Source organism: Protopterus annectens, chromosome 7.part1 (genome assembly GCF_019279795.1).
Source record: "Protopterus annectens isolate FY-2018-M chromosome 7.part1, PAN1.0, whole genome shotgun sequence".
Lineage (NCBI taxonomy): Eukaryota > Metazoa > Chordata > Ceratodontiformes > Protopteridae > Protopterus > Protopterus annectens.
This window is the reverse complement of record NC_056740.1, coordinates 196,553,974-196,579,479: the sequence shown is the minus strand read 5'-3', so window position 1 is coordinate 196,579,479 and position 25,506 is coordinate 196,553,974. Positions and strand designations below refer to the sequence as shown.

The window sequence follows — 25,506 nt, the reverse complement described above, 5'->3', positions numbered from 1 at the left end:
TCAGACATGGGGTAGGGTGCCTTCTGTGGTCTCCTCAAGGTTCAGGGTCTCTGGCCTTTTCATCAGAGGTCAGACTACATCAAGTATAAAGGAGATGAGGGTTCTGCTTCTGGCTCTTTGGGCTTTTCATTCCCTCTTTTGTCCTGGACCCCTCAAAGTTTTCAGACAATACCACAGTAAAGTGGTATGTCAGCAAACAAGGGGACACAAGGTCCTGTCTCTTTTGCAGACTAGATCTTCAGGTCTGAATTGTAGCTGTCCAGTATCATGTGACTCTTAATCTAGTGGCAGACGTCTTGCTCAGATCCGGCACACAAACTCATGCACAGATGCTTCACAGAGATGTGTTCTTGTACATTGTTCATCAGTGGAGTATTCCGCAGGTAGATCTTTTTGCCTCCACTCTGAACAGACAGCTTCCTCTATTCTGTTTCAGAGCCTCAAGTCCACTGGCTTGGAAAGTAGACACCTTGTCTTTTCTTTGGAAGGGGATGTTTCTGTACACCTTCCCTTCCCCTTCCTCTATTACCATGAGTCCTTCACAAAGTCAGACTGCACACAGAAAATCGTGCTAGTGACATCCTGTTGGCCCAGACAGCACTGGTTCCCCCTTCTTTCTCATTTGGCCAGGGGCATTCACCAGGTGGTGCTTTTTACCCATGACAAGGGATCTCTTATTCATCCTCACTTGTCCACTCTTCAACTGATGCTGTGGGTAATAGGGTTTTGATCTCTTTCAAGCACCTCTTTTTTTTTTTTTTTAGGCCATGCTTCAGGTTCTGCAGGAAGCCAAGAAACCCACTACCACGTTCATAGGTTGGTACTAGATGTGTTACCACCATGCATTTCACTGGCAAGTCTTGAACCCAGGACCCCATGCACTATAGTCAGAGCAACATACCACTATGCCAAATCAGCAGTTTCAGGAGGAGATTGCTTGCTTAGAAACAGTCAAACCAAAGCAAGTCTTATATGTACAAATGGAAGTATTTTTTTCTGGCTAGTGCCACTCTCACCATCAGGAACCCCCCCCCCTCCTGTGGAAGTTCCTCTGGTTCTGTCTTATTTTTCTGATCTATTCCATGCTGGCTTGGCAAATTCTTCAGTTAAAGCTTGCTGTCAGCAATTTCTGCTTGTCCGCCCTTGACTCCATCTCTTGCCTCTAGATTTGAGGTTAAGCAATTTCTTAAAGGTGTCCTTCATATTACACCCCGTAGGAAGCCTGTTCTACCTTCCTAGGACCTCAGTTTTGTACTTGAGAAATTGACTCTGGCTCCTTTTGAACCTGCTTTTTCATCTTCCTTACAGCATTTTACTAGACTGTTTTTCTTTTTGCTCTCACTTCAGCCAAATGTGTGTCTGAAATTCAGGCTCTCATGGCCGTTCCTCCTTTCTTAGTTTTCCACAGACTGTCTCTTTGTACTAATCATCCTTTTATGGCCAAGGTGGTCAATGAGTTGTACCTTAGTCTATTCATGTATCTTCCTTTTTTCCTTCTTTGCAGTCTGCCAGTGAGAAACTTTTTCACACCTTGGATTTGCATTGATAGCTCAGATATTTGGATAAAACTAATGTTATTCACACCTTGGATTTGCATTGACAGCTCAGATATTATTTGGATAAAACTAAAGTTATTCGCAGATGTGAGCAGCTTTTTGTTTCCTTTCATCCTGGGAGCTTTGGTTTGGCTGTTTCTAAGTAAGCAATCTCTCCTCCTGGATTTCTAAGACCATTTCTTTTTGTTGTTCTTTTAATGGGAAATGTCCTTCCTCATCGGTAAAGGTGCCTTCTCTGGTGCTTTTTTTCAATGGTCTGGATAGGAGTTCCATCCTTAAGTCTGCTACTTGGTCCTGTCTTCATACTATCACTAAGCATTACAAGTTTGATGTTATTGCCAGGGCTGTCTTGCATGGGTGTGTTGAGGGTTCTTCTGTGCCTTCCTCTTCTAAGGCTTCCTCTTGAGCTCTTGCAGTATTCTTCACCTAAGGAAGAGTACAACAGTAATGTGGAAGGACATAGTACAATTGTGTAAAATCTTATATAACCACGAAAGTGCACTGAAAGCGAAGCAATGAAGCCACGCACGAAGGCAACCAGTATATGTAACGTTTTATTGAATAATAAATCACACTAAAAACACTCCATCTCCATTAACGCTGTTTAAAAATCTTTTTTCGTTTCATCACACTTCATCAGATGTGGGTTAGAGTGAAAGACTGCCCATTTATATACGATCAATCCTGTGACATCAAAAAAACTTTGAGCCAACCAAAATGAATACCCAACATAAAATGTTGTTGTCTGTCTTTGGGCTTTTCCCAGTTAGGGGTCGCCACAGCGGAGCTCTGGTCCGCTAATGATTGGCAGTAGATTTTCACAGTGCCGAGTTGCCAGCTCGACGCCCAACCTTCAATGAAGGCACGCCCATTCACGCATGTCTTTCGGAACATAAAATAAGTTAATTAAACCTTTCAAATTGTAATAACCTTTAAAAAGTATTTATATTAATATTTATTACCAAAGATATATATACTATAGTATAAATTAAAACACATTTAGATTAACACATAATGTTCATGAGTATAAGTAAATGAATAAAAGTTAATATAAATTATACTTTCCTTGATTCATCAATATCAATGCGCCATCTGCTGGTCAATAGGAGCAAATTATATAAATAGCTATAAAAACCATAGGATATGAATAACAGTCTTTTCATATTTAAATAGTAGATAAAATAGTAAAACACTGTTCCAGAAATTTCATGTACATAAAAATGTATATCAGTATAAAAAGTTATAAAACATATATGAACATAAAATATGTCGGTGTAAAAGAATTTTTTTTGTGTGAAACGTATACGAACCCTATAATTTAGCTGCTCTCAATTTTAAAAGTGGGGCAAGTGATGTGTTCATTTAATCCTGGCCTTTTATTGGCCTGCAAAGTCACTTGCCACTACAATTCTCTATATTCAGTAGTTTCTTCCCACATGCCGCCACGTCCACCTATATTTACTTTTTTTAATACAGAGAAAAGAAAGAAGGCTTTTGGACATTCCAAAGAATGCTTAAATAAAGCGTTGTTATCTTTTGTAGTTTGAATGTCATAGGTATGCTCATACATTCTACCTTCTTTCAGTTTTCCTGGCATTGGCGGCATGTGGCTAAATAAACGAAACCTGCTGTTTCACAATTACTAAATTCTTTGCTTTTTAACTCAACTTTCCAAAATACCGGATTCTTTATTCAAAATATGTTCACATTGTAAACAACTCCCACATTTAAAAGTTCCATGTCTCGTTCTCCCATATCCTATCTGAGCGTTGTTAGTGTTATTTTGTTATAAGTTTTTCAAATTCCTTGCATTCTTGTAGACTATTTTAAAATTATCTTTAAGCATTTCAAGATCAGTAAAGGAAAGGAATGTATTCCATTCAGTGGTTATCACATTCCTAACCATAAAAGAGGTAGCATCATATTCCAAAATCAGTGCCATATCAAAGGTTTCACCAGTATTTGCATTCCCTGAATGGATGTCGTCAAAGCCTAACCCTAAAATAGGTTTATGTCTACCAGCCCTCTCTCTTATTACCTCTTTCTCCAATTTCAGTACAACAGTAATGTGAAAGGACATAGTACAATTGTGTAAAATCTTACCATAACAGTAGATGTCCTTCTTTTCACTGTTGCAGTATTCACTGCCTTCCTCCTATCCCCTCTGTTAGCCATAGCTTTGTCCTTTCCTGGCCAAGGGGCTGGTCCCCCCCCCCCTTTTTGGATGCACATGTTTTCCTTGTGCTTGTGGGCATTATGTTCTTTCTGGGGTATTTTCAGTTCTGAGTATGTGCGTCTGTACGTCACCTTTATGCCTTGCACATTGCAAGGGGAGCATACGTGTCACATATGACACCTATAAGAACTAAAGGCTTTGGTATACTAGCCTGGATGTTCGGCTATACTTGGCAGGATATCTGTTAGGTAAAGAATAGTGCAACAGTGAAGAGAAGGATATCTATAGTTATGGTAAGATTTTGCACAACTGTTCCTTCTCTGTCTTTGGACTATCCACTGCACCACGAGTATTCACAAGTGTATAGTTCCAGTTATAGCTCATTATAGACTCCGGGTATCCACAATTTTCATATTTAGATGACTTGCATATCTTTGCAGAGTCTTTTTCGGAGTATTAGGAATCTTCCACTTGGGTGAGAGATCTCTTACTCAAGCCTGAATTCCAAGAGAACATTCAGTATACCACAAACACCTCAGACATACTTGGGCAGCAGTTTCAGTAGGGATAAAAGTCCAAGGTGTCTGGGACGCCAAGGACAGATGTAAGCACATAAATGTAAAATAAATGTTTGTCCTGATCAAGGCACTCAATTCTCCGAATTGCATAAGAGACCTCCAAGAAAGCTGGCTACTGGAAGTTCATATATTAACAGCCAGAAAAGGGTTTCTATTTGGTGCCAGCAACTTAACCAGCACCCATTCAGGGCTAGTTGGAAGTAATTAGAGATTTGGGGACCAACATAGATAGTAATCTCTCCTTTGATAATCACGGTGCCAAAGTGGTTAGAAAGACCTTCTATATAGCCCACCTTATTATGAAAGGGTTCGCATCTAGATCAAGAGAGGTCATTGTGCCCCTCTACTCGTCACTCATCAGGCCTATAATTGAATACAATGCCCCTTTTGGGATGTACCTTACCCGACTCCTGCAGCAACTGGAGAGACCGCAAAAGTACCTCACCAAGAGGATCATGGGCTACAAACAGATGTCCTATGCAGCTCGACTAAAGAAACTCAAGCTCTACTCAGTTGCTTACCACCTACTCAGAGGCGATCTATGCCTGACGTACAAAGCCATGTCAAACCCAGAATTAATGGACATGCTCCACCTCAAAATAATCCAAGTCCCTTAGAGCTACACGCTCCAGGGACCTAAACCTCAGCACAAAAATAAATAGGACATGCTGGAGGGACAGATTAATTTCCCAGAGGCTCCCCTCACTCTGGAATAGAATCCCAATTCATGTTAGACATAGACCCTCGCTGACCCTCTTCAAGCGAAATCTGGACGCGTGGATGGGAAATCGCAAATTCACCCCTGGGATCTCTTCTGTGTCCCTGCTAGACAGAGGCACAGTAAACTAATCTTAAAAGGTTACCTTCTGTGACCTACTTTACAGAGGCACAGTAGGCTAATCTAATAGGGAGGCGGAAGCCAAATACACTCTGGCTAGGCTTATAAATGCCCTAGGGCAGATAGTCTAGTATCTACCTATGGACCTCTTTGAGTTGTTACAGACAATACCACAGTCGTGGTACAGAAAGTAGGTCATAGTTCCCTTTACAAACTAGCCATGTTAGCGTGGGTTAAAGTTTCCCAATGCAGTCTCCATCTACAGGCATCCTACATTCTGTCAGAGTAAAATTGTGTAGCAGACGAGCTGAGCAGGGCAAGAGCAGACCATCACAAATGGTGACTAGATCAGCGGGTCTTCCAGGATTTGATCCATCTTTGGGGAGCTCCGCAGGTGGATATAGTTCCCTCTTCTTTGAATAATCAGCTGGCACGATTCTGCTCCTGGACACCATGCAAGAAGGCCTGAAAGGAAGATGCCTTTTCCTTTCCTTGGACAGGAATATTCCTGTTTGCATTTCCACCCTTTCCACTGATATCCAAGGTACTTCTGAAGATTCAGAAGGATTCTCTCAATGTCCTTGTGTTGACTCCCTTCTACCTCAGGCAACAGTGGTTCTCCTTTCTTTTGGAAATGGGCAGGGGCTATTACCACAATCTTCTTCATTGAAGGTGTCTACTCACACAATATCAATGGGATTTGATAATCCCTGATCCCAGTTTATTTCAGTTGACTGCCTGGATGATAGGGTCTTAATTCTCTTTAGGTACAAGTTTGTTGAGGACATGTAGCTGGTACTAATGGAGACAAGAAAGCCGGCTACTGGAAGTTCATATATTAATAGCCAGAAAAGGGTTTCTAGTTGGTGCCAGCAACTTAACCAGCACCCATTCAGGGCTAGTTGTTTTCTGGTTTTACTGTATTTGAGTGAGTTACTACATTTTGACCTTTCTTCTCCATCAGTGTTCATTTATTAGCCATTTCAGCTTGTCTGCCCATGGATTCTCTTCTTTCAGATACATTTTGATACGAGAATGCATTGAAAGCAGATTTGCATAAGAGACCTCCAAGAAAACTAGCTGCTCATCCTTGGCCTCTTATATTGTCAGAGAAGCTAACACTTGTTCCATTTGAACCAGATAATCTGGTTGACTTGTGGTTCTTAATGTGGAAGACTGTTTTACTGATTGCTCTGACCTCTGCAAGAACAGTATCTGAGTTGCAAGCTCTTACGGTGAGTCACCCCTACCTTATTTTCCATACAGGGTTTCTTTGAGAACTAATCTTTTTTGTGCCTGAGTGATTGAATCCAAGACCCTTTCTTTTGGCAGGAACCTCTACATGGACTGGATGCATGATACAACACAAGGCAGAATGCTGGCAAACACTGAGCACCACAGAAAACAGACCCTGTGATATAAGGGGTCTCACAGAGTTCCCCAACATAAGCCAGCAAACATCTGTATTACTGAAGTCACACATCTGGCCTGCTAAAAAAGGCAAGGTCAGAGAGCCAGAACAACCCTGTACTGGAATAAGACTGTTCTTTAAATAAAATTAATTCTCTATGGTTTAATGCTCATGTTTTTAAAATATTTTAAGATGGCTGGTAGTAATTGTAATTGGCAGTGCTCAGTCTTTTCTTTAAGCCAAGGTATCCATATCCCCATTTGCTTTCCTGACCATAAAAGTGAGGGAGAAAAGATTCTCCTTACCTGTATCTCAACTGACAAAACGAGTACTATCTTGGCAGAATTGAATCTTTCAGATCTTTAGATAAGTTTATTTTTTCTGAAGGGTAAGTAGAAGGGACAACCTGTGTTAGAACAGACTATTTCCAAATGGTTGTCTCAGGCCATTACTGTTTGTTATACTTTCCCCAGCAGAACTATTCCAGGCAGGGTCGAGGCCCATTCTGGCAGGACGTTGGTTTAATCAATGGCTTTTTGAAAAGGTTTGGATTTTAGAAATATTCTAGAAGCAGCAGCTTGGTCCTCTCTACATATGTTTTCAAGCATTACAAGCTTGATTCCTTCTGTAGGTTTAGATCAGGCTTTGCTAGGACCATTCTCCAGGGACTCGTTAGCATGAATTTTATGAAGGATATAAAGCTTGAAACTCAAATTTATGTCATTATTTCCTGACTTCAGTCCTTGGTAATTTGCCAATGACTTGTCCAAAAAACACAATTTTTGGAGAAAAATATGAGGCTAACATCTTGACATTCTGTGAAAATCTGGACAGTTCAGAGGTATGCTAGGAATGTTTTCCGAGATTATTTTATGCTCTTCTGTTGCTTGTTTTTCTACTCTCCCAGCCTGCTGGGAGAAAGATCAGATAAACTGAACCCCTTCATTAGATTTAGGAGATGCATGCTTATCCTATCAATTTATCTAAAAGGGACTCTTTCTTGGAGATACCCTCCTTTTCTCCCATATGCATATGCATTACTTGTTAACAATTTGTTATCTCCATGAAGTCTTGATCTGTGGAATCCGTGACCAATAGTTAATGGGTAGTCTGGTGAGCTAGTGACTTTTGTGGTTGATTGACATTTTGGCACGTTTTGACACTGTGAATTGGTGGATTGTGATTGGTTGCCTGGGTGAGTGGGTGTACCTCAGTATAGGATGCATCAAAGAGGATTTGCTCATGGATTTATATTCAGGAACATCCGTTTCCGCCTTTAACGTGTCCATGCAGGTGTCATAGGGTTGTATCTGCTTGCTAAACCCCATTACCTCTGACATGTACATGATCTGCCAGTGCCAGACCCAGTGGTAAGTATTTACTTATTCCTATGCGCATACTCCTCGGCTATAGTGTGTGCTGCTTGTTTAGTGTGTGCTGCTTTTTTGGTCTTTTCTTTACCTTCATGTTCTGTGCTCAGAGGCAAAAATGACAAAATGAAATTTTAATAGACTAGATTATGCCGCACTGGGAGAAGATCAGGAATGAGCTGAGAGAGACTGGGAACAAATTATATTATGTCAGAGGAAAGAGTCAGGGATGAGTTAGGCTGGGAACAACTTCAGAGAGCAAAGAAGAGAAGGGAGGGAGAAGAATGTTGCTTCAGAAACAAAGTACTGTGGACATGGATAAAAGTGTGAGAAAAAGGGCAAATAAGGTCACTGTATGTAGCTATATAGCAATGTGAAGCTAGCAGAAGGATGGGGTGGAGAATATTTTATTTATTTGACATTTACTGTGAAGGTCTGACTGGGTATGAGCCCATTTTCAGCAGAGGCCCGGGGAGAAAAGTTCCACAGTACACATTAAACAGAATTAAAACATTGAACAGTGGTTACAGATTTTAAGACAGTAACAAAATAGTACAATATGTGAACTACAATAAAAGAAAAATAAGGAAAATATAAAGACAAGCGATAAAGCTGACCATACATTATATACAAAGTAGAAGCAAGGCCCTAATGTGCATGTTAAGTAATGATGCATGAAAAATATATAACCGAATAAGTACTAGGTCGTAAAAGCCATGTACTGTTTCTGTCAGGAGTACTAGATAGTAAATTTCAGTCAAATTCTGGGATAGATAAAGGTTAGTGTAAGAATATAAAGAAAGGACATTAGAATGTTAAGGAATTAGAGAGGTGAGGCTGGAAAGTAGGTGAAGCAGGAAGGGAAGTAGGATATATCAAGAGAAAGTCTATTAAGAGTGAGGAAGAAGGGACTAGAAAAGAGTACTAAGATGGCATGGAGCATGGGCAGGTCCAATTATTGGTTAGATGTTCTTTCAGCCTAGACTTGAAGGAATAGTAGTGGGGTATAAGTCTGATTGCTTCTGGAATGCTATTCCATGATTTGGCAACACAGACTACAAACTAACCCCGTTAGATCTTTGAGGTTTGTAAATGGATAATAGGTTCTTGCGACAGGAGCAAAGGTCACGAGATGGAATATAGTGTTGAAGTATGATGTAGTTTGCAAAAAAGAGTTGTAGTACAGTAATTTGTGAGTTAATGTTAGTTGATTAAAGGTGAGAAGGTGGGGTGGTTTGAGCCAATTTAGAGACTTGACAGCAAAGCAATGGTGAGAGTAGTGGGCCTGCTGTACAGCAAATTTAGCTACTTTATTATAACATTGACTACGTTTTACTTTGAGGGAAGAATGAATATTGGTTAGAATGGGTGAAGCATATGGGAGGGTAAGAGATATGTGGTGGCAAGGGTTACTATTGTGGAGTTGGAGATTAATTTTTTAGCCCTATATATCATGCTTAATTTGTGATTAGTTTTTTATTATGATGTTGCTGATATGTAGGTCAAACTTAAGATAGTTGTCAGTAGTTGCACCTGACAGTTTTGTATGTGAAGCCACATTGATTAAAGTATTGTTCAGAGAAGTAATAGCAAAGTTAGAGGCATCTGGAGAAAAGTGTTTTGGTAAAAATAGTAAGAGTAGTTTTTTGGGGGGTTAAGTAGTAAATGGTTGTTGGTGAGCCAAGACGCAGTGGAAATGAATGCTTCTTGCATTAAACTCTGCAGATGGGCGAGAGTCCTGGCAGAGCAGCATATTGAATTAGGTTGGCTTGCTTGTTGGCAGTATTAAGATGGTTAATAAAAATGTAGAAGAGTAGTGGACATAGTATTGAACCTTGTTTAGAAAATCAAGCCGCAACTCCACAGCTGAAATCAATTTCCGACAATTTCTTCCAAATTTCAGGGACTTTGCCTTCTTTTATGGATCTATTAATCAGGATAGATATGGGTTAAGCTAGAGAATGTAGCTGCATGTTTAAGGAATAATGGAAGGTTATCAGCTGAGTGTGAACCAGGTTGTAGTTTAGTTAAGAGCAACTTGGATATAAGAGGAGGGAACAGGTGATAGTGAGAATGAGGGTGAGAGAGGTGAATCAGAGGTGGATGAAGATGTAGATGGTTTGAAAGAGGTGCGGGTGGAGAAGTTAGTTACAGTTAAGTTTTCAATGGTTTCAATGAAGCACTTATTAAGGAGGGTTGCTATTTCCAGAAGAGTCTTGTCAGAATAAGGTGTGGGTGACGTAGGAGTACCAGGTGAGATAAGTTTATTAACAGAGTTCCAGAAATTTTTAGGATTATAGTTGGGATTGTTAAGTGAAGATTGGTAATAGGTCTTTTGAATTTGTTTCTTAGCTTTGTTTCTAAGTTCCCTGTATAAGGTTGGAATAGGTATTATTGCTTTTCCAAGCTTTATCTCTGGTCTTCATGAGAGTAAGGGTAGTTTTAGTTAGCCACAGGGCATATCTGAATTTGATGTGAGTTTTCCTAGTGGGGGTAAGGGAGTTGAGGATGGATAGAAAGGTGTTGTTGAAGTGTAGGACTGCTTCATCGAGAGTGAGATTAGAAAGGACCAGTTTATAGTAGAGAGGAGGTGATTTAGTGAGTCGGGAGAATAGCTAGATAGATCACAGGTCACCTTGTATTGTTGTGCTTTATGCAGGTGTTCAGAGTTTCTGTGAACTAGTAAAGGTAGGTGGTCACCTAATTGTCTGGTAGAGTGGTTGGATTATGGTAATGTTGGGGGTGAGATACTAGTATCCAGTCAGTAAGTGAACCAGTAGAGGAAAATTTATGAAGGTGGGTAGGTGAAGAGATGAGCTGTGTGAATCCATACAGGTTGAGAGAGGTAGAAGGTGATTCTTTATTGATCTGCAGCCAGTCAATATTGACATCTCCTAGTATGATGGTTTCATAAGGGATAGTTTTAGATGAAAGTGTTCTAAAATGGGGACATTATTTCCAGGAGGGATATAAATTGATGCAATGGCAAGTTTTTTTATGGTGGCTAAGTTTAAAGTCAGCTAAAATGATCTCAGCTGGGAGACAGACAGGCAGTTAGAATACATGATTGCGACTCCCCCTCCTCTTTTTGAAAGTCTGTCATGCCTGAGGATATTGTAGCTAGGGGCAAGCATTTCAGAATTAGAAATACTTGGTTTTAACCAGGTTTCACACAAGGCAAGTATGTATGGGTTATGTTGAGTGATCTAAGCATGAAGTGTTTTGTTTTTTTTAACTATACTTTGAATATTTATAGATGAGAGGGTGAGTCTTTTTTTAGGGAATAGTACTAGTAATGGATGATGGAGAGGTGGAAGAGAGCACAGTGGTGGTAGTGGTATTGAAAGTATTTTGAGGAGAATTGTTAGGACCTGGGTTAGGGTGGAAGTCTCCTGATAGCAACAGGTTGGACAATATGAAATTGATTATTTGAGAGATTGGGTGCATGTGTGGATATTTGTTTTTGTGGTAGACATGCTGTTTAGGTGTAAGGAAGTATTTGAATATGTGTGTGGCAATGATGGTAAAGTTAGATAGGGAGGGGGAAATGTGAGTAAAAGTAGATGTGTTGTGGTTTGGAGATAAAGTGAGTGTGGGTGATTTGGTGTGTATAACAGTAGTGCTTTGATAGCATGTGAGAACTGAGAGAAAGAGTAATGTAGTTGAAAGGAGGAGGAGAAATGTTATATTAAGAATAGTAGGCATATTAGTAATTAGAGTAGTGTGAGATAGATGAGATTGTAAGTTCAGAGGGTGATGAAACACTATTGAAATGGTGTAAGAGTGTGAGTACTAAGGGGTGGGGATTTAAAGAGGAGTGGGCCACACAAAACCAGATGGAACTAGCCCAGGAAAATCAATCAGCCAGGTTACTTCAGGGGCAGTTTGTAGCACTTTTACTGTTTGCAAATAACTTCTGTGTCCTTGGGTTTGGTTGTTATTAGCAAATGTGTAGGTTTTGCCCCAATTGGTTTCTCCACTCAAATAAACTTTTTAAGTTGCTTCCAGTAAGGAGCAAGAGTCACAACCTGTGTGTTTGAGTTATTTTAAAAATGCTCAGTAAGACCTAAAAGCAGCTGGTGATTAATTTAGAAGTAATGCTTTGGAACAAAGTCTACACTGTGGGGGGGGATACTGTTAGTGAAGCTTTCATTAAGTATTTTGGTTAATAACTTATATTGAGTGTATTTTTTATGGGGGTTATTTTCTTGTAGAGAATTGTTCTCAGTATGCAGTCCAAGTTTCAGTGGCGTGAAAAAAATATTTCTCCTATGTGTTTAGAATTTGTTTATTTCCTAAAAGTGGATGGTTTGTTGAAAAACTTTTGTGTTTTTTAGTGTGTGTTCACAGAAAAATATGTCGTCTTTTTTTCCGCCCAGGTTATTTAGTGAATTGATGTAAGAATTTGTACTCTGCGAAAGTGAAATGCAAGAAAGCAGTGATCCTGTTATGAACAGCCAAAATGCAAACACGGATGGAAAACCAGCTCCTGAAGGGGCTGACTGTTGCCTTAACCAGGAAGAAAATCTTGTAACTATTGGTGCTACAGTTCCTACTGGATTTGAATACACAGCCTCTGATGAAGTAAAAGAAAAATTAGGTGTGAAATGCAGAGTAAGCAAAGACAGAGGAAGGATATATTTTGATATTCCTGTAGATGTCCTTCCACAGGTAAGATAAACTATGTTAAACAGTTGGCAATGGCATTGTTTTGATATCTCTTGTTATGATTTTTTTTAGTTTGCATGTTGTAATCCTTTTCCAATTTCACACAGCTTTATTTGCATGTCAGTTAAAAACTTAGAAATTAGTAGAACAGAGTAATTTCCTAGATAGCAGAACAGAATCATTTCCTAGAAATTAACACCCTGAACAACTGTAATGCTTAACTTCAGCTTTCTTTCTTTCTTTATGACTGGAAATAGTAAGCAGGGCATTTACTAGATACTAAAAACAAGTATAGATAACAGCTTTAACATTTATTTCTTTATTTATGCTGGAAAAGTAACCTGTATTTTCACGTGTCCAGTGGTAGATTATTCATACAAAACAAACATCAGACATATTTAAGTTTATGCATATGTTCGATATATAGAAGATATGAAGATATATTTAGACCATTTTAGATAACTGTTGAGATTTTGTTTTCTTAAATGTAGTTATGGTCTTGGGGAAACTAGAAGAAAATTAGCTGAAGTGACACCTGAAGAAAATACAACACATTCTCTGTACAGCAGGAAGTTACATATTGCAAACAAAATGCTGTGAAAACAAACATTACACATTTATCTTAGAAGTGAATAATAACCACTGGTTAAAAAAAAAGGAACACAATATCAACTTGTAATCATAGAATGACAGTATTGGTTCCCTTAACACAGTCATGAGTTAAATCTGGCAACAGATTTTTATCTTGTAAAGTTGAGCCAGTTTTAAATGCATCTACTTCAAACAGACTATCTGTGATTCTGACATAAAAATAGTCAACCCCAGGTAAACACGCCACCCTTTCTATGGTGGGTCAAAGCAGGTGATGTAAATGATAAGGTGGAGAATGGGGGGGCATGAACTTGGTTTTAACCTTTGTTAATTTCAGAGAAGTAATTGTGAAACCAATTTTGAAACGTTGCTGTCCTGTAACTGCTTCAAAACAATTACATAATCTCTTCCCTCACAAAAATAACTAAATCATCAGTATGCAGTGAAAAGTCAAGGAGTCAAGCATATGGTGAAGACAGAACTCCTCAAAGAATTGGTTACTACAGTTGGGAGGGGGACAGTAACATTGACCCTTGTAGAACTCCACAAAGAATTGGCAAACAAAGAAATGAAAGGGCCTAAAATGGACCCTTGCAGAACGTCATAAATAGGTTGAGACACAGAGCAATAGCTGTTAACTCCAGTAGCACTGCTCCTTTTTGTTAAATAAGGTTGTGCTCATAATAGCAATACTTCACTGAAGCATCCATGCTCTTGTAAACTAACAAAGCATTGTGTATGACTGAGTTAAATGTCTTTAATCTAAAAATGGACAAAAGTTCATTAGCCTGCTGTGCCCACTCTACTGAAGTAATCAAAGCAGTGATTGTAGAATATTTACACATCAAAACCCAGTCTGATGACTGAGCAACAGATGGTTATTGTCAAAATAACTAGTCAGTTGCTAAGTATTTTCTGAAGAAAAAATGTTCTAAACACCTTTATTAAAGTATTATGTTGTAGACAATGATATAGGTACACATTCTATAATAGAAAATATAGTAGATATTTCATTTTTATGTATTATGCATATGTATTTGAAACATTCACTCCAGCATTGCATTAATTGCCCAATGTCTGCTTTCCCTTAAACATCAGTCTTGCTTCTGAACATTCTAGATGTATTGCTCCCACAAATTCCATGTATTTCTATGTTGTTTATGCCTTCCTTTTTTAAATATCCCACCACCACTTTATCTCCGTTACAATATTCAGTACTTCAGTTATAGTTGGTTTAGACTTTGATTTCCATTTTCTTGTAATTGATTTTTTGGCAGCCAATAGCATTAAATTTAGTAAGGCATTACGTATATCTCTAGGCAATTCAGATCCTACATCCTAGCTCAAAAGACTCATTTCCTTAGTTACAACCATTTGCTTCAATTCAGTGATTACTCTATGTACCAAACTGGGAGTGTATTACCCTCCAGAAAATAACTGCATTGGTTACCACACCTCATATCTTGGTGCCAGGCTTTTTTTTTTTTTTTGTGAATCACCTGTTATACTTAACAGAATTGTAAGTATGGATCCAGTGTTTTCGTTTTTTTTTCATCCGGTTCAACCTTTGGGTTATCAGATCCTACCTCCCTGCCTTTAACAGTTGTGGATCCAGGACTCTGACAAATCTCCTACCCATAATCCCTCACTTCCTCTAAGAATACCTCAGATCTCGTTTGCCACCTGATCAAGAAGGTTGTGTTTTTGAGGGCTCTAAAAAATAGATCTGAAGTAGTTAACTTCATTTGTCCATCAACCTGTGGGTATTGGATCCATATCGGATCCGAGCCGGCAGCTTCAGACAGCTAAGATCCGAGCTCCAAGCTCCTCCCCTTACCCACAATCCCCTGCCATCCCTCTCTGACCTCAGATCTTGTTTGTCGCGGTTGAATCAATAGATTTGAAATGAGTTCCAGGCGTGGGAGTTAGTCGTTCAGTGAGAAAAAATATTTCTTTTTCTAACTTTTCTTGTAGCTGATATTGCTTGTTGTGCTTGTTGCTCCCTAGTATTGAAACCTTTTAGTTATAATATTGTTATTTCGTTATTTTTAGTGTAGTTCATTCCTCCCCGTGTGTGTGAAGGCGTGTGTGTTGGGCCTTGTGTTGCTTTTAGTTAGACTATGTCTGAGGCCCCAAAACCTTTTTTCTCTAAATGCACCGAGTGTGGCCATAAGCTATCCCCAGCGGATGGCCACACTCTGTGTTATTTGCCTTGGGGTTGACCACCTTTCCTCAGGCTGCACTATTTGTGCAGCCTTCAACCCCAGGGCTCTAAAGGACAGGACGTTGAAGTTGATTCTGGCGGGACTTTTGCCCCCGGATTCAACTTCGGCCTCCTCTCCCTTGGTGGCAACTGCCGCAGTGCCCCCTTCCACCCCTGCTCCCCTGGCCGGGACTCAACCTCGCACCTTAGGCCAGGGGAAGAGGGAAGCTAGGCGGGAGAAGAAGAAAGATAGACACCACAAGCGGCGGGCCGAGTCTTCCTCCTCGGCTCCGCCAGCTAAACAAGCTGCCTCTCCCAGGGCTTCCGGGCCTTCTCCTTCCCAGCTCCATTCACCTCTCTTCTCCCCGGAGCCGGAGGAGGAGACCCGGTCGCCTTCGAGGTCATTGAGTCGGCACTCCCGGCCCGCCTTGGTGGCCTCTTCTAGGTCCACCCGAAGCTTGTCCAATGCAGATATGGACCGGATGATGCGTAGGTTCCTCCAGGCCCAGCTGCAGATGGGAGTGCTCATGCCTCCCCCCCCCTCTGGGGGGAGCTCGACCCCCTTTTTCGCCCCAATTGCTCCTTCTCCGACCCACTTCTGGGGTTCGGAGCATTCAGATCCGGGTTGCATAGGAGCCGGGGGAGGTTCAGTGCCGATAGTGCCTTGTACTTTGGCTCCGACCGCACTCTCAAGTTTGTTGGGTCCCTTTTCGGATCCGAGCTCTCGGAGCAGAGAGCTGAGCTTCGGATCTGGAGGTGTCAGTGTGTCTTCGGCTCCGTCTCGGTCAGAGCATACTGGCCCTTCGGATCAGATTGCTTCGGCGCCAATCCACACATCGAATCCGAGGGGACTGATCTTGGCTCCTAGAGAGAGCAGTTCTCCCTCTGCGTTCGATGTTGTGGAGAGGGTATTGTTGAGGGATTCGAGGCCCCAGGCTCCGACTACGGGTCCATCCTGCACTCTCTCTTAGATGGGCCTACCTTCCATCACCCAGCCCCAGGGACAGCCCGCGCCTACGTCCCAGATAGTTCCCTTAGAGGAACAAGATGTGGTTGGTGAGGCCTCTTCGGACAGCCCCCCCGAGGAGGTCCCTCACAAACATAAGTGCAGGAGGAGGCACTTGGACTCACCTGAGTCTTTGACAGAAGACACGGACTTAGAGGAAGGGGAAGGTTCCCCAAGGTCACCCCCCCCCGAGGATGTCTCCTTCGGAGACATTATGGAAATGCTTTGAATTAGAGGGGGGTGGTCAACCCAAAAACCTTCCTCTGGTGAGTCTGTGTTTATGGAGGCGTTTTATGCAGGCCCATCTCCCTCTTGGGTGTCCCCTCCCGCCGATCCCCTGGTAGATCTCATTACTACCAGGGCATGGAAGGAGCCGGACACTGTTGAGCCCATTCCAAAGAGACCGGATAAAATCCTTAGCCCCCCCCCCCCCACTGATAGGACGGTATGGAGCAAGGGTGCTCCTGTAGATGCTATGTTGGTGGCGACTGCCACCAAGAGAGAACTGGCCCAGGAGAGTTCCTCGGTCCATTCTCCTGACAAGGAGTCTCGGACGATGGACCGCCTGGGGAAGCGGATGTTCGCTTCAGCGACCTTCGCTGTAAGGTCGCTGAACTATATGGCACACGTCATATGACTCCAGCGGGATCTCATCAAGGAATATGCCAGGTCGCCCCCAGAATCCATGTCGACTAAGGATCAGAAGGTATTCTCAGCTCGAATGGCCACTCTTAAGTCCATCTCGGACACTTCTATGCGGCTCCTCTCCCATGCTACGGAAGGAGCCACTAGAGCTAGCGGAGAGGGCGTTATTTTGAGACGACATGCTTGGCACCGCCTCTGCGATTTTGCGGAACCCTTCAAGGCGTCCTTCGCAAATGCCCCATTTGACGGTTCTTTGCTTTTTTGGCAAGACTGTCTGCGACACGCTGGTCCAGAGCGAGAAAGACAGGAAGACGTCTGCCATCTGAGTCCGCTTCTCGGCTCCCCAGAGGTCCTTCTCCATGAACCAAAGGGGACAGAAGAAGATGTGGTTCTGGAAGTCTCAACAGTCCCGTTTCGCTCCGGACCCCTCGTCCTTCAGAGGCACAGGAGGACAGGGTGGACGCTGGCCAAGAGGCAGAGGGAGACCGAAGAATTTCTGATCGAGAGAACCCTTTTCGGATCGGCCCGTGCAACAGCCCTGAGGGGTTACCCAACTGCTCTTCTCTGGAGGCAGTCGGGGGACGTTTCTCGAGGCACCTAGCAGTTTGGGAGTCCATTACAACAGATCGCTGGGTGCTTCAAATCATATCCAGAGGTTGCAAAATCCCCCTCCAAGACCCCGGAGCCTCCCCGATGTCCCACCCAATCAAAGGGAGGCAGCAGCCGCAGAAATAAAGCAGCTGCTAGAAAAAAGAGCAATCCAGCGCGTCCCCCTAGACCAATCCGGATTGGGCTTCTACTCCAGGTTCTTTCTGGTGCCAAAAAAGACGGGGGGGGGGACTTAAGGCCAGTCCTCGACCTGTCCTTACTAAACCTGTCAGTGGCCGAAGTAAAGTTCCGGATGGTCACCATTCAATCAATTCTCCCTCTCTTACAGGAGAACGACTGGATGTGCTCGATAGACCTCAAGGATGCGTACTACCACATATTGATGGACAGTCGATCCAGAAGGTTTCTCTGCTTCCGGCTAGGAGTCAGTCACTACCAGTTCAGGGCCCTCCCCTTTGGTCTCACCACAGCCCCCAGGGTGTTCACCAAGGTTTTGGTAGTAGTAGCGGCCCACCTGAGACTCCAGGGAATACAGGTCTTTCCTTACCTGGACGACTGGCTCCTGACTGCCCCCAACAGGCATCTACTATGTTCAGCCAGAGATTACTTCCTCCACCTGGCCTCCCGGCTGGGAATCACAATCAATCTCAACAAATCTTCCCTTCATCCAACCCAGATCTTAGACTTCATAGGAGCCAGATTAGACATAAACCTATCGAGAGTCTTCTTAGCTCCGGATCGGATTCTTACCCTGAAGCTCCATGTACTGGCCCTTTTACAATCCTCGGCTCCTCCAGCGGAATTGGTTCTGAGGGCTCTAGGTTCCATGGCGGCCACGATCAATCTGCTACCTTTAGCTCGCTTGAACATGGGGATACTACAATGGACCTTGCAGGTTCAGTGGTCCAACCTGCTACACCCACTGAGTTCACCCATCCCCCTCAGCAGGGCATGCAGGAAATCCCTGCTCTGGTGGCTCCAGTCAACGGACCTCCAGATAGGGCGCCCCTTTTCTATGTCCCCACCTCTAACCACGGTGACCACGGATGCCTCCTGCCTAGGGTGAGGGGGGCACTGTATGGGCAGAACCATCCAAGGCACGTGGACCCATTCATAGACCTTATTGCATATCAGTGTCCTAGAGATGAGAGCGGTGCTTTTGGCGTTGCAAGCACTCCAGGCCCTTCTTCCCTTAGGGACAGCTGCAATTCAGACAGGCAACATGTCAGTAGTTTTGGTATATCAACAAACGGGGGAACCAGATTCTATCCACTTTGTCGCGAGGCCATGAGAGTTTGGGATTGGGCGATCTCCACCAACCGCTTTCTCATAGCGACGCACATTCAGGGTCGCTCGAAAATTTTGGCAGACAAGCTGAGTCGAACTATCCTCTCACAGTACGAGTGGTCTCTGAACCCCAGGATAGTGAAGTAAATCTTCCTCAACTGGGGTCAACCTTGCTGCGATCTCTTCGCGTCTCCTTCGAACGCAAAGTGCGGCAACTACTTCGCTCTAATTCCCCCACCAGGGGAAGCCCCCAGAGATGCTCTGGTGCATGTTTGGCCATCCGGTCTACTTTATGCTTATCCTCCTCTTCCCCTAATGCTAAAATTCTTGCAGAAAGCCCGTCTGTTGGGGAGCAGAGTGATCCTCATAGCCCCATTCTGGCCTCGTCAAACATGGTTCCCATGCCTATGGTCTCATCTATTGAGTCCTCCATGGATTCTAGATCCCACCCTGGATCTGATCTCTCACCCACTGGGTTTACCAACCCCGAACCTGGACAACCTCAAGCTCACAGCTTGGCTGATCCAGTTCCAGTAATAGTTAGGACTCCCGGTATCTCGTCCCCTGTTAAGGCTATTTTAGTGGCTGCTCATAAACTTTCTACGAGAAAGGTTTATAACAGCAAATGGAAACGCTTTACTATCTGGGCGGAGCATAGAAAGTTGGATCCCTTTACAGCTCCCATACCAGCGATGTTAGAATTTTTGTCGACCTTATTCGACCAAGGTGCTAGCTCTTCCGCGGTCAAAGTCCAGTTAGCTGCGATTTCCCATTATCATGTGGGAAGTGGTCTTGGTTCCTTAGCATCTTCCAAATTATGTAAGACTTTCTTAAAAGGCACCTTCCTCTTAAGGCCTCCGGTGAAAGACGCAGTCCCTCCATGGGATTTAACCCTTGTTCTCCAGTCCTTGACCGTCCCTCCGTTTGAACCCGCAGCCTCGGTGGATCTGAAATACTTATCTTGGAAAATGGCTTTTCTCATCGCTATCACTTCGGCTAGAAGGGGTTCGGAGCTTCAAGCCCTTTGCACCAAACCCCCGTACTTGGTCTTCCATAAAGATAGAGTTTCCCTCAGAACCAATCCCTCCTTTCTACCCAAAGTTGCTTCCGAGCCCAATATTAATCAATCTATTAATTTACCAGTTTTCTTTCCAAATTATCAAAACAAGGGTGAGTACAAATTACATTCTCTGGACGTACATAGGCAGTTGAGATTCTACTTGCACAGGACCACTGAACACAGGCAATCTGAGCAACTCTTTGTATCCTTTGCAAGACCCTCTTTGGGCAAACCCGTATCAAAAGTTACATTGTCCAGATGGATTTCCCAATGTATACTTCTTGCATATAAGAGTTCTGGTCGACCTGAACCTGAAAGAGTCCACGCTCATTCTACCCGTTCAGTTTCTACTTCTACTGCCTTGTGCTCCAGAGTGTCCTTGGACGACATTTGTTCAGCAGCCACTTGAGCTTCATCCCATACTTTCATTAACCATTACAAGTTGGATCTAATTTCCAGAAGGAGAGCATCCTTCGGCTCTGCAGTGCTCCGGAATATCCTTCCATGATGACCCCCCGAGTTTGGGTAGCTGGGGACTATGTCCCACAGGTTGATGGACAAATGAAGTTAACTACTTCAGATAAAGAAGTTATGTACTCACCATAACATTCCATCTGAGTAGGTAAACTTCATTTGTCAGCAACCAACCCCCCCCCTCCATCCCCCTAACCTATAGTGCGTCCTAGAAGGATTCCTTGTCCTTTTCTCCGGATAATACCAGGTTAGGAGTTGCAGGTGATCCTTTGTTGTAATATGCTGTTTTACTATAGCAAACTCGATCTGAGGTCAGAGAGGGATGGCAAGGGATTATGGGTAAGGGGAGGAGCTTGGAGCTCGGATCTTAGCTGTTTGAAGCTGCCGGCTCGGATCCGATACCCACAGGCTGCTGACAAATTAAGTTTACCTACTCAGATGGAACGTTATGGTGAGGACATAACTTTTTTTTATAGCTGTGTTTACTTTGCCTCTTTCAGAAGTTTTCTTTTCTCCTTCACCTTTCATCTTATTACCTATTGAATCTTAAAAGATAAAAATAAGGTGTGTGTGTGTGTGTGTGTGTGTGTGTGTGTGTGTGTGTGTGTGTGTGTGTGTGTGTGTGTGTGTGTGTGTGTGTGTGTGTGTGTGTGTGTGTGCGCGCGTGTGTGTATTTATTCTACTTTCCATATTTAGTATTAGCTTTGATGAATTAAAGTTTGACGTAATGTTCGCATTATTTTGTATGTTATTTCAGATCCCTGTCAGATGATCAAGTTTTCAGAAACTCTAAATTCATATGGTCGAGACTGCGTCTATATTATCTTGTCAAAAGATGACAATAGTGAACGGCATAAACATCGAAAATGCCGTACATCAAAACTGTTCTTGTGGGGGGCTACCCCCCACTAATTATATATACCAACTCTGAGATCACACTACAGTGAGGAAAGAGCAAATTTTCTCATTCCCCACTGTACCATTATCCCGCAACAACACTTTCGATGTACGACATTTATGACATTATTGTCATTCGATATTTTCAACATGCGATAAGGTGAAGTAGACACGGTCGAGACTATACAGTCGAGTTTCCAAAAAACTCTAAGGTTTTGAATGAAGATCGTGGTACAGTATAGGATGGGAAATGTACTTTTTTCCTCACTGTAGTGCAATCTCTGAGTTGGTATATTTAATTTACAAGGGGTGCAGGGGGGCTAGTCCCCTAAAAAAGTTAATTTTTATATTTTTTGGATGTTTGAATTTTCAGAAACTCGATCATATGTTCCCAACCATATGAATTTTAAGTTTCTGAAAACTCTTATCATCTGATGGGGATCTATTTTATATAGTTGGCTGATGTTCAGTGTTGGTGTTTTTTGAACTTTGACAGGATCATTCATTGATCATCTTGGTCAATACATTACCCTTCCCATGGTTGATGAAGTTTAGGAATTTAAGAAATGTATGGCCTGTGGCCATAAGATACTGCCACAGGATACAAGGCTTTTTCCTCCTTTGGTACCAGGGCCATTCAGGACCATAGAAACAAACTACCTTTGAAAGGTTTGGTCCCTTAACAAAGAAGATTATCCACCCAAGCTTCAGCTTCCACTGTCACTGTCTGTATCCCCAGTTAAAATGGGGGGAGGGGGAATCTAAACAAAAAGACAAGGACAATCTAAAGAGAAAGAAAGGGAGAAAGACAAGTCATCTGAAAATAGGTCAGATAAGACTAGGAAATTGTCTTTAGTCCCATCAGAACCCTTAGGTCTGGCAACAAAAATTCCTTGGCCAATGAATGACTCCTCCTTGAATCTGGTCACCTCCTCCCTTCTTTTTTCATTGGAGCCAGTGATTCCTTGGCTCCATTCACCTATTTTGCAGGAGAGATCCTCAGCAAGGTCATCATCAGTGGCTTCAGCTTCCAAGTCCACTCGATCATAGAGGAACCTTACTAAAGCAGATATCAATAGGAAAATGTGGTGGTTCCTTTGGATGCAAATTCAGGTAGGGTTCTCCCAGCTCTGTCCATGCAGGATTTTCTGAGAACTACTTCAACAATCCCGCCATTGATTTCTGCTGTTACAGTACGTCCATCGTGTTTGAGACCTATGAGTCCAAGCCTCCTAGGTGTACTCAAATCGGAGCCAATATTCTTATCAAGTTAGACTTTGATTGTGTCCCTTACACTCTCGACTATGATGTCGTTGGATCAGGATGAGTCTTTGAGCCAAAGCATTGGTGCTGGGGCTCGAGGTATGGATTTGATACTTTAACTTCTGGAACAGTCTCTTTCACTTGACACCTCTGCCTAGATAACTTGACTCCGATGTTGACTTTGGATCCAGGGTGGGTGAAGTTGTGGAAAGTTCTTCCTACATCTTGCTGCAATGGTGTAGGATTCTTTTCAGCCCTGTTAGCTGCTTCTGCATTTGAGGCTTTCAAAAGGGTTCTTGCTGGGCTAAACTATGAGGTGCTTTCCACATGTTCAGGTCCATTGGAACCACTTTTGGACACTGTGTCTGACTGTGCACCTACAGGTTAACAGGGACAGTCAGCTTCATTCAGCCTCAGGGCTTCTTGCCATGTGAGCTCCCAGCCTGACTCTGACCTTTTTCAGGAAGTCCCATCACAGCAGGGTCCCAGGACATGTACGAGGAAACATTTAGATTCCTCCTCAAAATCTGTCACTAATGACAGACCTGGATGACTGGGATGGGTCCCCTAGAGACTGGGTAGAGGAATGTCGCATGTGATGACATTTTGGAACTGAAAAAAAACAAGGAGGGTATTGGTCTACTGATAAGCCCTTCCCTGAGGAATCTGCATTCCTTGAGGCTGGAGCTGGCTCTCCTACCTCCTGGGTGGTACTGCCTGCTAACACATGTATAGACCTGGTAGCTCAGCGGGCTTGGGCAGATCCTGACACTGCAGAGTCAATTTCTAAGAAACTGGATAAAATCTTGGTCACTGCTAAGGACAGAACATACTGGAGCAAGGGTCTCCTGGTAGATGGCATGATTTTGAGGAGATCATCTGTCTATCCTCCTAACAGGCAAGGTTTGGGAAACATATGTATCAGTGACTTTCACACTTAAAGCAATGAACTACTGGGCCCACATGATTCATTTCCAGAAGGACTTGACTAAGGAGCTCACCAAGTTCCTCTCGGGTAACCTGCCAATGGACACCCCCCCCCCAAAAGATAAATAAACAGTGGAGTCCCAGATGTCTACTTTACAATTGATGTTCAGCATATGCATGTGTTTGCTTTCTAGTATGGCAAGAGCAGCCACTACCCACATAGCCATCTTCTGGCACACCTGGATGCAATTGTGTGACTTTGTGGAAGGCTTCAGGATGTCCTTCCTTAATGTCTCCCCTGATGGTTCCACACTTTCTGGGCCAAAGAGCGAGGAAACTCTCACCAGGAATGAGCAGGATGGTAAGAGCATTTCTGCCATTGGAATCCACTTCTTCACCCTTCAGAGAACCTTTTCTAGGAATTAGAGAGGTGGCAAGAAGGTGTGGTTCAGGGAATCGCAAGGGTTCAAATAGGACACTACTGCAGACAGATTCTCCTGAGGCAGAGGCAGAAGCAAATTCAATTGACGTCACCCTAGGGGCAGAGGCACACCACAGAATCAGGGATTTCTTGGTCCCTTTCCCCCAAAATCCTTCCAGCAGTCTTCAAGGAATGCCTGACTGCCGCACTCTAAATACAGTTGGGAGCACTTATCCGTGCACCCTCAAGCCTGGCAGGCCATCGCCTCAGATATTTTGGTTTTGAGGATCGTAACCAGCGACTACATAATTCCCTTTGCTTCACTTCCCCTAAAGAAAAGAATTCCCACAGTACTTCCTGATTAGATGGAATCCACAGCAGCAGAAGTTTTAAAGCTGTTGGGGGGACAGGGGACCTTTTACCAACTTTACAAAACAGTCATCTCAGGAGCTTTGTGAAACAAAGTTCTGGATAGTAAGGGGTCAGTCTATTCTACTTCTTTTGAGGAAGGATGATTGGATTTGCTCTGTAGATAACCACTATATCAAGATATCAAGGCAATCAAGGAGATTTCTCCATTTCTATTTAGGAGCCAATCACTTCCTTTTCAGGGCATTGCTCTTTGGTCTCACCACAACCCCCTGGGTGTTCACCAAATGCATGGCAGTAGTTGCAGCATATACCGTATACTGGTTCGGAATGTAGTGTACAGAGCACCTTCAGCAACTGGAGAGAACTCAAAGGTTTCTAACGAAGATCAAGGGGCTCCAGCATGTGCTTTACACAGATCGACTAAAGTCCCTGTCACTATACAACCAAACTAGGAACCGAAACGGAAACTGTAGAAATGGAACTGAAAGGAGTCCTGGCCAGCCAAGCTCAGTAAACCAATAGTTTAATTTAAAAAAAAAATTAAGCACTTTTGTTTAGTTTGTAATAGCACATTTCATCAATTCAAATACAGTCTCAGAATACACATTTAAATAGCGTAAATCACTCAGCACCTGTTTCTCATTTAAAATCTCATCTAAAATTTTGGGTGGTTGCTTGTCGGAGATGAACAGTAATAAAGCCAGTAATTTACTTAATGTGGGATTACAATCCACTAATTGTATTTGTGAAATATGACAGAACAAGAAAATCTGGAAATATTGGACTTTTTCAGAATTTGTTGGACTTGTGGGGGACTCTGAAGTATATGCTCTACCTCATGTCATTAATATTCTGAAAAATGCTTTGGGGCCTACCTCATGTCATTAATATTCTGAAAAATGCTTTGGGGAGGGGAAGAGAGGAGAGAAAGTTTGACTGTAAGTAAAGAAAACATTTTTTCTTCTTAATAATACTATTTTTGTGGTTGTATGGTTTTCTTTGCATGCTATAAAGTAAAGTTTTCTAAGTTATTTTTAAGTGCAGTGGGGATTGTAAATAGGTGCTGCTGCTGTTTTTTTTTTCTCTCTCTTCTTGTTCCGTTTTAAGAAATGGAGGCACTGCAGTGTAAAAAAAAAGCCTGGTTAAAAGAGCAT

At 42.7% G+C, this 25,506-nt stretch overlaps 1 protein-coding gene across 3 annotated transcripts in view; it reads left to right on the top strand.

Annotated features, from left to right (window-relative positions):
- The window catches only part of THUMPD3 (THUMP domain containing 3), a 688,598-nt gene that overhangs the window by 24,693 nt on the left and 638,399 nt on the right, over nucleotides 1-25,506 (top strand). For 2 of the 3 annotated variants that reach the window (XM_044078641.1, XM_044078640.1), the window contains exon 2: nucleotides 12,309-12,600. In XM_044078641.1, the coding sequence (XP_043934576.1) occupies nucleotides 12,355-12,600 (246 nt within the window). In that variant the 5' untranslated portion in view covers nucleotides 12,309-12,354. Of the gene's footprint in view, nucleotides 1-7,253; nucleotides 7,930-12,308; nucleotides 12,601-25,506 lie in introns of those variants that run through there. The other variant, XM_044078642.1, reaches the window with a different exon arrangement.